General features: G+C 49.5%; 1 protein-coding gene and 1 pseudogene across 3 annotated transcripts; one reads left to right on the top strand and one right to left on the bottom strand.

The window, feature by feature from the left end:
• Window positions 1-1,719: 1,719 nt before the first annotated feature.
• Window positions 1,720-5,107, bottom strand: Lrrc25 (leucine rich repeat containing 25). Of its 3 annotated transcripts, none has more exons than XM_060381985.1 (3): window positions 4,567-5,107; window positions 3,206-4,011; window positions 1,720-2,054 (listed from the first exon to the last, which is right to left on the bottom strand). In XM_060381985.1, exons 2-3 carry the CDS (start codon window positions 4,000-4,002, stop codon window positions 1,958-1,960), a joined length of 894 nt encoding a protein of 297 aa, XP_060237968.1. In that variant the 5' UTR covers window positions 4,003-4,011; window positions 4,567-5,107; the 3' UTR covers window positions 1,720-1,957. The 3 variants fall into 3 exon arrangements, with proteins under 3 accessions (XP_060237968.1, XP_021493702.1, XP_021493701.1); XM_021638027.2 differs by having other exon boundaries at window positions 3,206-4,035; window positions 4,512-5,104; XM_021638026.2 differs by having other exon boundaries at window positions 3,206-4,035; window positions 4,567-5,100.
• Window positions 5,108-7,640: 2,533 nt separating this feature from the next.
• On the top strand, window positions 7,641-8,354 carry LOC110549206 (acyl-CoA-binding protein-like; annotated as a pseudogene).
• The last annotated feature ends 7,069 nt before the right edge of the window (window positions 8,355-15,423 follow it).

Genomic DNA, 15,423 nt, shown 5'->3' with positions numbered 1-15,423 from the left:
TGCGGAAGTGTTCCCTCCCCTGCCATTCTCAGTTGAAAGGACAGGGAGAGGTGATTTAGGTGGCTTCTGGCAAAGAAGCCACCTGAGGGTGGGTGTGTAAGGTCAAGCCAGAGGGAATCAGGCTGAGGCAGAAGAGAGGACTCGGCAGCCCAGACTGTCACTGGCTACTTGTAACGGTCTTGACCAGCGGCGTCAGAATACTGACCTTGCAGCGGTACTGAGGCTAAGGGCTTGAAAATGAGGCTCCAGGAAGCCTGCCTAAGCTCATGCAATCGGGGATCCTGGGAAGAGGAACAGAGGACACACCCATCAGGCTGTCCTGGGGGGGTTCTCGACTGGGGTGTGGGAGGGACTGGCCACCTGTGGGGGTGTGAGCAGGCCAGTCTGCACCCTGCCCGCATGGCCTCTGTGCTAGCCTCGGTTTCCCCTGAAGACGGACTTCGCTCTCATTTCTCCTCTAACCACCCTCACGTCCAGAGTGAGGGGTGCTTGTGAGCAGGCTGGGGTTCAGCTTGAGGTGTCATAACTTGGTGAATTCAGTGAGCTCCGAGGAGTGCTCGGGAATCCTGGACTCTGTAGAAGGTATGGGGGGGTACTGGAATGACCTACAGGCCGCAGTCCAGGTAACTCCACAGTGTCTAGCTATGAATGGAAAGGCCAAGAATCCAGTAGTTACCTTAGGCTGCAAGGCTAGGTGTCTTCAGTCTATGGTGGAGTCTTGAAGAAGTAAGCTCTAAAGAATGGACTTGGTAGCAAGGGGAGAGCAAACAGGCAAAGAGCAAAAGCTTCTGTCTTCCACGTCCATACAGAGGTTTCTAGAAGAAGGTGAGGCTCAGATCAATGGCCTGTCTTCCTGCCTTAGGAACTGGATCAAAGGCCTGTGTCTTCCACTCTCAAAGGCCCGGATTAGAGGTGGAACTTCCAGGCTGGGTGGGTGGCACACACCTGCCTCTGCCTCCCCAGTGCTGGGATTAAAGGCACGAGCCACCATGGCCCTTTCTTTCTGTTTTGAGTCAGGGTCTCAGGTAGCCCAGGCTAGCCCTGAACTCTTTCTGCCTGCCCTGCACCCACCCATCTCACCCTCCACCTCCTCACCACCCCCCAGTCTGGTCTGGATGGTGGAGGGGGCGAAGGCATGTCTGAGTGAAGACTCTGAGGCCAGGGCAGCCAGGCTACACACAGAAACCCTGTCTGGGGGTAGATGCCCCCACTGCACGACAGAAGCCGCTCACCGCTCCGGCGCCTCCACTCTCCCTGTCAGTTAGTTGACAACCAGGAGCGGCACGGCAGCCCTGAGGACCCTAAGTGGTCTCTGGTCCCCTTGTGTTGTTTTTAATTTGTTTGCACCTCTGTCTGGTGAGCAGTGACCCCAGGTGGGAAGGACAGAGGGAAAGAAAAAGGGACATGAGGAGACGCAGGGAAAGCCACACAGGCTGGGTCCTCAGTCCCAGGATCCAGGATCCTTGGGGGACAGGGAGAGGGAAGGGGAAAGTGGGAAGGGCAGAGGGAAGGAAGAGGATGGGGTCCCTGGGGCTGAGGACAGCAGGGAGGCCCCCAGGGAGTCTCAGTGGCTGGTATGTGAGGGGCAGGCAGGCCCCTTCTTTTGTTTTGAGTCAGGGTCTCAGGTAGCCCAGGCTAGCCCTGAACTCTTTCTGCCCACCCCCTCCACCTACCCATCAAGAGCAGAACAGTTCGAGAATCCAGGAGGAGATTGGACTCTTTGGTCAGTTCTACACTCAGAGCCAGCGGCCCCACGTGTCCCAGGGCATTTATTGAGCACCACGTGTATGCACACTGAGGGAAGTTTCAGTTTCTGACTCTCCTTCCCCTTTGGGGATCCTCTCTGGATCCTTGCTGGCAGCGTGCAGTCGCAGGGAACAGTCTTGGAGTCCCGTGTCTGTCTCCACAGGCCAGGCTCAGCGTCTCAGAACCCACACTCCTCGTGGTATGGAGGGGCCTACCCCAGGGACTCCAGGTTGCAGTAGAGGGGCTGAGGGTCCAGGTCGGCACCCCTGTAATTCATGTAGCAGTCGCTGTCCCCAGCAGGGCTGCTCCTGCGGAGGAAGATGCAGCGCTGAGACAGCGGTAGGGTTTGTCTGTTTTCGATCTGTCTGTGTGTCTCTCTGTCTCTCTGTCTCCTTTCCTCCTGAGACAGGGCCTCACTGTGTATCCCGGGCTGGCCTGGGTGTCACAGACATGTTCCCGCCTCCGCTTCCCCAACGCTGGGATGAAAGGTGTGAGTCACCAAGCCTGCTTGTTTTTGTTTTGAGACAGGGTCTCAGGTAGCCCAGGCTAGTCCTGCCCGCCCCCTCCATCTGCCTCACCTCTCCCCAGTCTGGTCTGGAATGGTGCAAGGGGGGACAGGCAGGTCTAGGTGAACACTCCAGCCCTGACACAGCCCACCCGAGTTCACTTTTTAACAGTTTCTCATTATTATCATTCGCCTGTGAGGGCAAAAAACAGTGTGATGGGTTCTGTTCACCCCGCATGAGTGGGAGGAACTGGGTGCTCTGAAGCAGCTGGGCAGGGTGACACCACCTCCCCTGCCCTGGCAGAGGGTTCAGCCCGGCAGTGCCTTCCCCATCCCCCCTCCTCAGCCCCTTCTGCTTTTCAACATTTACATCTCATTTGCATACCCCTCGTTTTCGGCAAGTGATTTACCCAAATCCCCAGGCTCAGCTTCCAGCACTCCCTTCCCTCTTCCTTCCGTCTTCCTTCCTCTTACGGCCTGCACGCAGCAACCCACAGCCTCCGAGGCTCCACCCCACTCGGTTTGTTGAGACAGTCTCGAGTGGTCCCTGCTGCTGGCCTCAAACCTGCCTCCACCCTACAGGGCTGGGAGACGGGGGCCAGCCTTTATCCGGTCTTAACTGGCTGAGCACCCCTTGAGTTGCAGGGACACGCTGATTACGACGTCCCCGGAGCATGGAGACTCAGACAGCCCTGAGTCAGGACTGCTGACCCTTCTCAGCCCCACTTCCCCGCCCTGCCTCCTCCACAGCTAGGAAGGGTTAACAGCTCCCAACCCCTGGACGGGAGGCGAGGCCTGCAATCCTCACTAAGCACAGCCTACACAAGACCCAGCTGGAATTCTCACGCTGACTTCACACTCCTAGTAATCCCCCTGACTCTGACATCTGAGGGCTGCAGTGACAGGGCCATTCGAGTAATTGCCCTCTCTGGACAGAGGCCTGGGGTCACTCACCTGGGTGCCGACCAGGAGCAGTCCTCCTCTGGCTGGCCAATGAAGACATTCTCATAGACCAGCGTGGACGTGGCTGGTGGCCTGTCCGTGGCCTTGGGGCCAGGTCGCCGGCTGCTGTACCTTGGCAGGAAGCCTGTCACTGGTCCTGGGGCATCCTGTGCATTCTGGGCTTTGCCGAGGCCCTGGCCACTGGCTCTCCGGTGTCGCCGAACTCTCCAGACCAGCACAGATCCACAGACAGCCAGGGCCAGAAAGATAGTCCCTGCCACAACAAGGGCGGCGATGGTCCCTGGGGCCAGGCTAGGGGGACAGTTGACTTGAAGGAAGGTGGAGAGGTTCCCAGGAGCACCAGTGTCCTGGTGGAGACACAGCAGCTGCTGCTGCCCTGAGCAGTTGTTCTGGCGAAGGTCATGCCAGGACCCCAGCCCACAGCTGCAGTCTGCCCTGAGCTCCAGGTCACAGCGCAGGGCCAGCGACTGGTCCACGCTGGTCAGCCAGTTGTGGGTGACGATCAGGGTTTTCAGTTTCTCCAGGCTGGCAAAGAAGCCCCCCGGGAGTGTCTGCAGCCCGTTCCTAGACAGGTCCAGGACTTGCACTTGGCTGGCTCTCAGGGGCTGGCTCCTTAGCAGGGACAGGCCAAGGCCACTGAAATTGAGGCAAGTGTCGTTGAATGTCTGGGTCCAGTCCACATTGCTTGGGGACACCATGCAGGTTAGATCCTGACTCCCTGACTTGTGGAGCAGGGCCAGCAGCAGCGGGAAACATGACCTCAGCAACCTTGCCCCCATGGCCCCCATCTTAGCAATCTGTGGAGACACGTGGGTTGAACACTGTAGATTTAAAAAAAAGAAATGCATTACTAATTCAAGCCAGGCTACATGTGGCAGCACACACCTTTAATGCCAGCACTTGCCAGGTAGAGGCAGGTGGATCTCTGTGAGTTCAAGGCCAAACTGGTCTACAAAGTGAGACCCAATAAAACGCCTTCAACCGGCTCCCAGTCTTCTGACAGGGAAGCTCACGGCCCCCGGCTGGCCACCTCTCCCTGTGTGTTCCTGGTCTCCAAGCCTCCAACTTCTGGCCTGTGAAATGGGTAAATCCCAAACCTTCCCAGGGGGTACCCACACTTTCCCAGGCCTCCCCCACCGCAGCACAGCACTTCCGCTTGCCAAGGCACAGCCATATGCAGGTGATGGTTGTCCTGGAAACGGCCCAGCCCAGTCCTGGCAACCTTTCCTGCGACCCTCCTACTCTGTTGGCTGGAGGCAGCAGCCTGTTTGTGTGTGTGTGCTGCCCTGGGCCTCACCTCCCGCTGTCACCTCCTGGCCTTTGCAGTGTAGCAAGCCTCTGAAGCCACCAACCTGGAGTTCTCCACATGTGCAGCCAGCTCCTAGGGGAAGAGGCAGGGGTGCAGGAATGGAGGGGAGAGCAGAGTCCAGTCCTCTGTGGGCCTCGGGCTCTCACGAGAGGAGGAGGGGCCACCCTGTCCCACTTCTCTCTTGCTGGAAGCCAGTGACCTCACCCCGAGCTCCTTGCCTGCCCGCAGCTTCCCCAACACAGCTTCCTGACCTTGACCGGGCTCCATGACTGTTCACTCAACGAGCAGTCACTCCAAATGCCTCAGCTCTGGGCAGGCACTTGGGACATGTGGTCCTGGGAAATGGCTGAGCTGGACATTGACCAGGAGGTTCCCACCCCACCCCCAAGGAGACAGGACAGAAAGAGGGAGGATCCCACAGGCATCCTAGAGGAGGAGGCATTAAGGTTGGGGTTTCAACACACAGTTAGGAGTTTGCTAAGGATTCTCAAAACCTGTTCTCAATTTTCCAAGCTTCTAATGTCCCCCAGAGGCTCAGTGGAAGTTGGGTAGCAGGCTGCTGGAGAGGGGCTGGAGGAGCCTGCTAGGGGAGGAGACATCACCGGTAAACAGCTGGCAGGCAGACAGCCAAGGCCCTGTGGCCAGAGGAGGAAGCTGAAGGAGGAACTGCCAGTGTGGGCTGGGAGCAGCGTGGGCCTCTCAGAGGGCACAGCTGTAAACCGGGCAAAACTCGAGGCGTGAGGCGGAGTTTGCCTGTGAAAAGAACCTGACCTGGAAGAAAAAGTGGTGGGGCTGTGTGGGGTCGGACACCCAGTTCATGAGGACTCTTTCCTGACCCCCCAGGGACACGGTCCATGCAGAGGACCCCCTTGGGGCTGGAGAGAACGCTCAGGCTCCATAACTGAGAGAGTTTGGGGCACAGCGGAATTCTGAGCCTCAGAGTTCAGGTCCAGAAACAGCAGCCCAAGATGCTCTGTGGATGAACCAAGACTCCTGACACTGGGTGACAGACACAGTGCCTTGAGCAGTGGCCCCCACCCCAGGCTTCCGCAGCTCTGATTATTATGCCCAATTTGCAAGACCCCAAAAAGACCACCAGGAGTCGAGTCTGTAGAAAAACACTTGAGGATCTTTATTCACAGCTTGAGCTGGGACTCTCACAGACACCAAGGCATTGGCATCCAGCTGAGAGCCCCGAGTTCCGGATTGTGGGTGGTTTATAGGGCCCAGTCCCCTCCCAGTGTGCCCAAAGCAGGGGATTCCAGCCTGGCAAGCTTCTAGTGGTTAAAACAGAAAAGGGGATGCTACATTTCAAAAATGATTTGCTGTGGGAAAATGCCAGGACCATGAACGGTTCTAGCTTTCTTTGTTCTCTCTCTTGTGTGGCGGGGGTTGGGGGGTGGCCAGCCTTGGGTTTATGAGCTTTGGGGTGAGGAGCTCAGTCTGTGCCATTTTCAGGAGCAAAGCTATGAGGTGGGGGCCATCAAGACCGGTTTCCTGGCAGCAGAACCTCTCATGAGCAGCAAGGTCAGCCCTTCCCTGCAGCTGGCTGCATCTGCCCAGAAGCAGCAAGGTCAACTGGCCTGACGGGTTTTAAACTTTTTAGCTCAGCACCCCAAAACCTAGTTTTTCATTCTCTGGCCTCTCATGATTTGGTTTTGACATTAAGGCTCCCTCCTCCCTGTGGTCTCAGGAGCCAACCTCGGACTGTTGGGTGCAGTGGCAAGGACCAGTCTACAAGTGTCTGGATGCTGCCACAAACAGAGGTCTGAGCTGTGCTCACCACACCCAGACACCACAAACTTCCCAAAGACCTTTGGGGTTCCTACAAATAACCACATAGCCTCAGAGCATGCTGGGGTCGTCTTCTGTGCAGTATGTAAGGACTGTATCTGTATTATTCAGATGCTGATTTCTGTACAGCAGAGAGCTGAGTCCGGGACGGACTTTGTATTGCTCTTATGGCAGCATAATTTGTAAACACTTCCTCCAACACTTTCTGAGGTTTAATAAAGAGCCGACAGCCTATAGCAAAGGCAGGAAAGAGAGGCACAACTTCCGGGAGAGAAAGGAACTCTGAGAAGGAATCTGAGTCTGCTGGACACAGGAAGAAACAAGTGCCAAGACTAAGACTGAGAGGTAACAAGCCATATGACAGAAAATAGATTAATATAAAGGGGTTAATTTAAGATAAGAGCAAGTTGGGGGCTGGAGAGATGGCTCAGAGGTCAAGAGCACTGCTTACTCTTCCTAGAGGTCCTGAGTTCAATTCCCAGCAACCACATGGTGGCTCACAACCATCTTTAATGAAATCTGGTGCCCTCTTCTGACGTTCAGGTGTACATGCAGGCAGAACATTGTATACATAATAAAATAAATAAATCTTAAAAAAGAAAGATAAGAGCAAGCTGGGGACAAGCTGAAGCTAAGGTTAAACTTCCATAATTAATAAAAAGTCTGTGTGTCATTGTGGGAGCTGGTGGTCCAAAGAAAGTCCTGTTTTAATCCGTGTCCAACATGAGGGCACGAAAATCCAAGATTAGGACAATGGATTCAGGCATTAGGCCAAGAGTTCCAGACTCCGGAAAGCCCTGGCAGCCGAAAGGGAGGAGCTTCCTGCAGCTGAGACAAAGCAGAGTAGCTGAAGTCAGCAACTTGGTGAGAGCTTGGGGAACCAGGGCTTCAGGGTACAGCCTCTTTAAGTAGCCCATGGCAGTTCTGCCTTTGACATGAACTGATTGGCCTGATCTTTAATTACCTCCCTCTGAGGGGGGAGCAGCATTAGCAGGCCACAGAAGAAGACACTGCAGCCACTCCTGATGAGACCTAATTGACTAAGATCAGAAGGAAGGAAAAGAAGTCCTCCCCTATCAGTGGACTTGGGGAGGGGCATGCATGCAGAGGGTGGAGGATTGGGATGGGAGGAGGGATGGAACCACAGGAGGAATACAAAGTGAATAAAGTGTAATTAATAAAGAATTAAAAAAAAAAAACAAAAAACAAGAACCCCAAGGCCAGCCCCAGCAAGCACTTGAGCAGCCGTCTGAAAGCAGCGTGGAAGGCCGGAAAGGCGGAAAGGGTGCCCAGGCACGCTGTAAAGATACTTTGTAAATGTGCATGAAAGGTAAAGTCTTCAAAAAAGGAAAGAGTTTGGGGGAAAATAAAAAGGAAAATATGTTCTTTGTTAAAAAATGGAAAATTTAATGACAAAGGACACTTAGACCTTTTATAATTTTGTTTCAATTATCACCATAAAATAATTTTATTTTCGTCAAGGACTACAATTTTATAGAACCTTCTTTTTTTGTTTGTTTGCTTTTTGGATTTTTGAGACAGAGTTTCCTCTGCTTGTCTCAGCTGCAAAGCACCCCTCTCAGAGCCTGCAGGAGGCACACAGTTTGCTGCTGTGGACAAGCTGAATCAGTACCATACCCCGCACCTGGGATCAAAACAGAAACATGTTTGCGTAACATAACTGAGTTTTTAAAGACAAAACTTTCCACTGCAGCCCTCACTGCTGCCAGCTCTGAGCCTCCTCCTGTGCTTTTGAGATCCAGGTCACCTGGCCAGTGTGTCTCAGGCTGAATTTGACAAAGCTACTGAGGAGGTGAAGTGCCTCAGGACTCAGCCAAGCAAGGAAGAAATGCTGTTCATCAATTGTCACTTCAGAGAAGCCACCATGAGTGATATAAATCCAGAGCCTGGGCTAGTGGACCTCAAAGGCAAGGCCGAGTGGGATTCATGAAATAAGCTGAAAGGGACATCCAAGGAAAATACCACAAAAGCTATGTGGAAAAGTAGAAAAGCTAAAGAAAAAAATATGGAACATAAAAGACCAGATTTGGTTGCCAGACGCACACATGACCTATGAAAATTAATTTTTTCTATTATTGATAGTATGCCTCTGATAAATTAAGGCCAGAATTAATAATTGATCTTCCTCTCTGTGTAGTTTTTACCAGAAATCAATTAAAAGCACATGTTACTCTAAAAAAAAAAACAAAAACAACAACAAAACCCTCTCCAGGGTCACTAGAAAGCCTTCTCATTTCATCTCCATGCATGCAACCCTGACCAACACTAAACCCAATGGTACCCATAATATGGGTATCATATTTATTGGTGAGTTGGCAATGGGGACTCATCATAAAGCAAAAAGTAGTCCACAAACATTTGCCTGTTAGCTTCTACTGCAAACGCTTTCCTATGGTCAAAAGGGTGCCCCTTACAGTGATGGACAGATCTGTTCAGGGGCAGTGTCCTTTGCAGGCTTAGCTACTTAAAGATCGGTATTACAGAGGAACTGCTACCCATCTGAATCCCTCAGGGACCAGGGTGCCGAGGAAAGGGGCCTGTGTCTTCCCTCCGGAAGAAACAGCTCAGCTGCCTGTAATCCTCATTCCTAGGCTGCTCGCTCCTCCTGAAAAGGGGGCACCTATTGAACTGCGGGGACCAACAGAATAGTCACAACATTTGGCTAATGCACACATTACTAATGATTCATCAACCACAGATGGAACCAAAACTAATGGAAAATGGCAGCCTATAGATGGTCAACCCTGAGGAAGGAACCAGAATCAGAGCAGCACTATTGGCTGTAAGAAACAGGAAACTAGGAAAGCAAAAGGAAAATCTCTATCTTCTCCAATTCATGGTGCATGCAATTCATGGTATAACTATATGGTCGTCAAAATGCAAAACCATTAATTGGCAGATAAATGACAAAGATATCTGGTTATGGGACGCATGAATTAGAAAAGCAAAAACTTAGCACAGACATTACATTTTATATAGCACAAACAGGCAAAACAGACAAAACGTCTGAAAATAATGAAATAGTGGACAAATTGGCATCATGTTTAATTAAGACTAGAGTATGAAAATTTGCCAGAATAAATTCAGAATAAATCAACAGGAATGCTGGACTGCGCTGTAGCTTTCGTGTTTAAAACTCTCCTTTATTGTGGGGTATTTACGCCTCCCTCCCTTCCACCAACACCCCAACCCTAGGCAGGACAGAGAAGGTTAGTGCGGAGAGGAGGCTGGTAGGGTAAATGGCTTTGGGGGGATATACCAATCTCCATGGACAGCAACGCAGCCAGCAGTCTCCTCCAGGCCGCTGCGCCCTGGAGCGTTTCTCTCCATCTGTCTGCCCCAGACCTCCACACCGCCTGTCTCACCCGTCTCTCAGAGGCCACACCGACACCTCTCTCAGGGCCTCAGAGCTCGAGACCGCGCCCCTCTCCGGACCGCAGGGGACCAGCGGGCAAAGGCCACGCCCCTGACCACGCCCCTCTCCGGACCGCACCCTGCCATCTGGCAAAGGCCACGCCCCAAATGAGACCGTTATCAGCTGTGGACAAACTGAAGTCCAACCAAAATCCCACACTGGGGATTAAAACAAAACATATTTACATAACATAACTGAGTTTACAGAGACACCAAAACATCCATTACAGTACACACTGGAAAACCCTGGAAGTTTACCCCTCATGCTGAAAGTAAGGGAAAGTGAAGAATCAAATTAAAGCCGAACAACTCTATGAGAATAACTATCCATAAGGAATCTAGGGCCAGGGCGCCGTTCACGCCGTTAAGCTCAACGCTTGGGAGGCAGGAGCAGGCGAACAAAAATGACAGATACTTACATATAAAAGCTGCTTGCAAAAGGTAGGCTGAAATTCATAATGACGTCTTCTGTGATCTAAAAATAAATACACGGAAACCTTGAATTTATCTCTAAAAAATATATTATATGTATATAATATATATTTCTAAAAATATATTATATATATATTACATAGAGAGGGGAAGATAGTGTATTTAGCCACACATACAAAGGTATATTTAGTTTCAATTTTTCAAAAGAATTTTTTTAATTTAAATTGAAAGATAATACTTTTTCTGTTGCCCCAAAACATTTTTCCCTAGGAAAGCTACAACCTGCCAGAAAAGGACCCCCAGGTAGGGTTGGGGCGTGGTGCTGCTCTCATTTTTCCAGGAGAAAAAAAGCATTAAAAAAAACTTTTTAAATTACTTTTTTGTCCTTTTATAATTTATTTTTTATTTTATGTGCATTTAGTGTGAAGATGTCAGGTCTCCTGGAACTGGAATTACAGACAGTTGTGAGCTGCCATGTGGGTGCTGGGAATTGAACCCGAGTCCTTTGGAAGAGCAGACAGGGCTCTTAACCTCTGAGCCATCTCTCCAGCCGCAAGTAAAATCATTTAACTAGGGAATCCAGAGACCACTGGACAAGTGAAATACCTGAAGCAAAAAGACGGATCAGGAGAAAATGTCCCAAATTGGCCAAATGGCAGGGCGCACCTCAGGCTTGTCTCTGCTGCCCTCTACAGGCCTAAATTGTAAATGATCTTTATGAGGTCCCAGTTCATTAAAAACGTCCCGTGGGCTGCGGGGCTGCAGCCTGGCTCCTTCCTGCTCTAAGTCCACACATGCTTGCTACAGGGAAAACCAAAACCTCTGTCTCATTTCAGGAGAGCCATGAACTATGGGACAGAGAAAAACAAGAATAAGGGTCTATTCCGTTACCTCTAATCTCATCATCTTTTGGTTTTCATTAACTCCTTAAAACTCTTTTAGTATATGAACATCTCAAAAGCTATAAGATTATTGCATCCATATAAACTTTCTGGGGCTGAAGAGATGGCTCCGAGGTTAAGAGCATTGACTGCTTCTTCCAGAGGGCCTGGGTTCAATTCCCGGCAACCATGTTGGGGCTCACAACCATCTATGATGAGATTTGGTGCCCCCTCTGGCATGCAGGCAGAACACTGTATACATAACAATAAATCTTTTTAAAAAATGAAAAAAAAGCTTTCTGTCTTCATATAGCAGTCACACAGAGCACTGACTAATTCTGGAAATACCTTCAGCTAGCTTCTTGTCCATGTTGTCAGGTTTGAGGCTGAAGCAGGTAACTAGCAACAACATTTGTGTACCTCAAACCTTTCAGAGATCTGCTGAATACGGCATTTAACGCGTTTGGGTGTTCCACCTGACTGCCGTACCACTAACCAGTAAGCAAAGCTCCCCAGGCCTCCTCTGCCACCAGCTTCTGCAAACAATGGACACCCTTGGGTTGCCTGTGGTCTATCTAGCCAGGATCGCCACTAAACTGACAAACACCGCCCAAAGATCAGCTTCGGACTACAAACTGCTCAGGACTTTGCTGAGTTCACAGGGGACCGACATGAACATTTTACAGAACTCTGAACTCAAAAATATTTAATCCTATGGACTGCCAAATACAACCAAGCTGGGCCCTGCAGAAAGCTTGGCAGAAACAGCTTCATTGTCGTGAACAGCCTTACTGTGTCTGAGTTAAAACCTTTCCTTTTTATTTACACAAAAGGGGAAATATTGCGGGGTATTTGATCACATTGTGAACCCCAAGATTGTGTTGTTTGCTAGAAAAACCTGTTCCTAGTTGTGGTGTGGCTCAGCCCTAGCACACACACTTTTAATCCAAGAGCTTTCTGCTTGAAATAAATAAAATCAACCATAGGTCAAGAGCAACCTTGACAGGGAGTAAACGGCAAAAACACATAGCGAGTGAGAGGAAGTCAGGAGGACAGACAGAGACGCCCAGGGCGCAGAGGCTTGCGGAGCCTTTGAGGCTTGCGGGGCCTTTGAGGCTTGCGGGGTAGGGAGCACCTCTACGCCAATGGCGTCAATGGCGGTCGGCTGAGGAGGAAGGTCAGCGCTCTCTGCGCTGGCAGGCTTTTGAAAGGATTAGACTAACTTTGTAACCTATATGTCTTCTAAAGCCTATAGTTTTGAGTTTTAGGTCCAGGTTAAGCTAAAGCCTCTTAGTACCTTTCCAAAGAGTGAAGGAATGTGACCCTATCTGTGAGAACAGATATAAAAAAAGGGCAAGCAAGCAATGACCTTCACTCAGCAAAAGAAGGACCAGACCCTTGTCCTTGAGATAGCGTTTCTTAGCAACAAACCTAGACTTCTTCTGATTAGCTTTTGACCTCCGGCCAAGAGCCCACAGCCCTAATCTTCAAGGATGAGCTAACCATCCCCACCTTAAAGTGCAGCTGCATCCACACTTGGCAGGACTGGCCAAGCTTGAGCACCTAAGACTAACCAATTATCTTACTTTATAGCTTCCTCATCCAATCCTAAATTGCCAAAACTAAAACTTCAAATCTTCCGCAATTTTTCTTTTAAAAACCTAAAGGCCTTTGTCTCCCGGTGCCACTCTTTGCTGACCAGCAAGGGTGACCCCGTTGTACAATGGTTAATAAACCTCTTGCTTTTGCAACGAGTCTTGGTCTGGGGGAGTTTCTGGGAAGGGCGTGATTGAACTCCTGAGCTGTTGTGAGACCCCAGGTCTTACATTTTTGGTGCGTTGGCCGGGAAAGGGCGTGCCCCTTCCCCAACCCTCATCAGACTGAACTCGGAGGTCGAGCTCGGAACAGGTTAGTCTGTTTCTGTCTTACCAATCTGTTTCTTGTCAGAGATGGCTGCCATGAGGCAGCCTCTCAATTAGATTTCTGTGGTACCAATCTGTTTCAGTTTAGGCGCCTATCTGGACCTTTTTGGTCATCTGATCAGTCATTGCGATTGACAGACGGTGTCAGAATATGGCTTGACTGGGAACTGGGGATGCCCACTTTCCGTTTGGGAGGTTGGATCTGAGACGGTCCTCCTCCCGTCTGATTTTCGTAGAGAACGACCGCCACCAGGCAGCCGTTCTATCAGAGCACTGTGGTACCACTCACAAGGGTGTCCTTGTTTGATTACTTGCCTGATTCTTTGTGTTTCTGTTGTTGTTGCCTCTCTGATTCTTTTGACAAGGAGATGGTCTAGCTTGAGAGCATCTGTAGAAGGGGTTCGAGTCCCCTGAGTGGTTTGAGGCCTCTTGCCTGGAACGGTTTCATTAAGGCAGACAGACATGTCATTAATGCCAAGTCCATGGGACATCCTGTAGGACACTCAGCTTGCCCCTTTCTGTGAACAGGGAGGAGCAGAGAGATTCTGCTCCCCCAGCAATTTAAATCCTGTGTTTCTCATGTATGTATGTATTTTTCTGTGTCTGTTTCTTTGTAGACTTGGACTGATAAAAATTCGGACAGAGGATAGTTAAAATTAGAACTAGTTCTCGGCCCGGGAGTGCACATGGCTGCATGGCAGGACACCAAGCAGTGTGCTCTCCCTCCCGAGGAAGCCAAGGAGGGAATGCTTTCGGGTGGCTGGGGAGACGTGTGGAGTTGGGGCTGGAGCTTGGGCAGGCACTTGAGTGTCTGTGGAATAACAATGCACACCCAGCAGGGCATGGGCTTGATGTGCCATCCCCTTGTTGCGATGGACAGCCAAAGAGCACTGGGGAGGAGAGAGGCCCAGCCAGGAAGCAGGTTCAGGACCTGCGGGGGAGGTAAGCTACAGTAGAGCTCACAAGGGAGCCAAGGGAGTAGGCAAGGCTCATGGGCTTGCTGGGTGGAAGTCCTTAGACATGGCTAGGCGGGGATTGGCACCGTAGCTGCTCCATGATAGGAGCTGCTCTGGCTGCTGAGAGTGAGGAAAAACTCCTCCCCCTTGCCTTCATGCCAGCTTAGCAGGGAAGTGAGCAGCAAGAGCTCACCACGCCCTCTTGCTCCTCTCTTCCCTCCTCCCACCTAGGGGGCTTGCAACTTACAGATCAAACAGTAATTAAAAAAAAACTGTACTTGCTGTAATGTTTAGAATTACAGCTGAGTCTGTCTGTTTAAATATATGGCCATTATACGATTGTTTTCAACTGGTCTTAAATGGTTGATATGATAAAAAAATAATTGGGTATGTTTTAAGGTTAAATTCAAATTCTTGTTTAAAACATGTATATGTGACTATGTGTTTGTAGGGTCTATAAATGCATATGTTTAAATAACAATAATGTAAATTGCCACATGGTGTGGCTCAGGAAAAGAACAAAGGTTGCAAAATCTCTGAGTCAAAATGATTTTATTTCCTTTTAGGATAAGAAGAAAATCTTATTCTAAGTTGATATTTGGTTCTGAAGATTGGGTTGTTTTCACTGATAAATTTTGGTCTTAAAATCTGGTTTCGACTTTTAAAATTAAGGTTATGCTTTGTAAATTCACTCCTAAAAAAGATACTTTGCTTTGATATTGCAGGGACGAGTTTTAAAAATTGTTTAGATGTTTAAGAGGATAAAACATCTACAGTTTATCAGATTTTTTAAGCAATAACTCTTGGGCAGTCTAACAACGAACTTAAAACAGTTTCCCAACCCTTGGGGAAAAAAAAAATTAATGAGAGTTTTCCTGTTGTCTGAAAAAAAAAGAGTGAGCAAGAGATATTAAAAAAAAAAAAAAGCTTGTCTAAAGCAAAAATGTCGGTTAAGCCAGAAAAAGACAGCTAGGAACCTGAAGGTATATAGGATGTTTCAAAAGGTTAGTGGATGTATTATATAAAGCCAGAGAGTTAATATAATTTAAAAAATGTATTTAAATATGTTATAATTCATTTAAAAGGCTGGTGATTCTTCATTGCAAAACGTTTTTTTTTTATGCTCTTTTAAGGGGAAAAAATTCTGGCTGATAGGTTTGGTATGGCTAAAATACTTCATACAGTTTAAAAGTGTTCTGTACTGTTCTGTTATGCAGTTGGTTCTAAAACTTATTTGATCACTATGTTAAAACTTTTGGTTGTGGGGGATTATGGATGCTCCACAGTGTTTGCTGTATCATCAACAGCACCTAATGGATTTTTTTGGTATTGTCAGTCACAGCCTGTGCTAACACATGGCTAGCTGCCATGATGGTTCAGGGATAGAGAGCACGTGAAGCTGTAGGTTTGCTGCCATATTTGTTTAGGACTTCCAGCTGAGTTCAGTTACACGTGGCCAGCCGCCATGCTGGTTCAGAGA

Source organism: Meriones unguiculatus, chromosome 4 (genome assembly GCF_030254825.1).
Source record: "Meriones unguiculatus strain TT.TT164.6M chromosome 4, Bangor_MerUng_6.1, whole genome shotgun sequence".
Taxonomy (NCBI): Eukaryota; Metazoa; Chordata; class Mammalia; order Rodentia; family Muridae; genus Meriones; species Meriones unguiculatus.
The sequence above is the reverse complement of the archived record's forward strand: the minus strand, read 5'-3'. Positions and strand labels throughout refer to the sequence as shown.

Coding starts and splice junctions, on each gene's coding strand:
- Lrrc25 (XM_060381985.1), bottom strand. CDS start 4,002: ATGGGGGCCATGGGGGCAAGGTTGCTGAGGTCATGTTTCCCGCTGCTG. Junction 2,055..3,205: donor TGCTCCTGGTCGGCACCCAG/GTGAGTGACCCC, acceptor CTTCCTCCGCAG/GAGCAGCCCTGCTGGGGACA.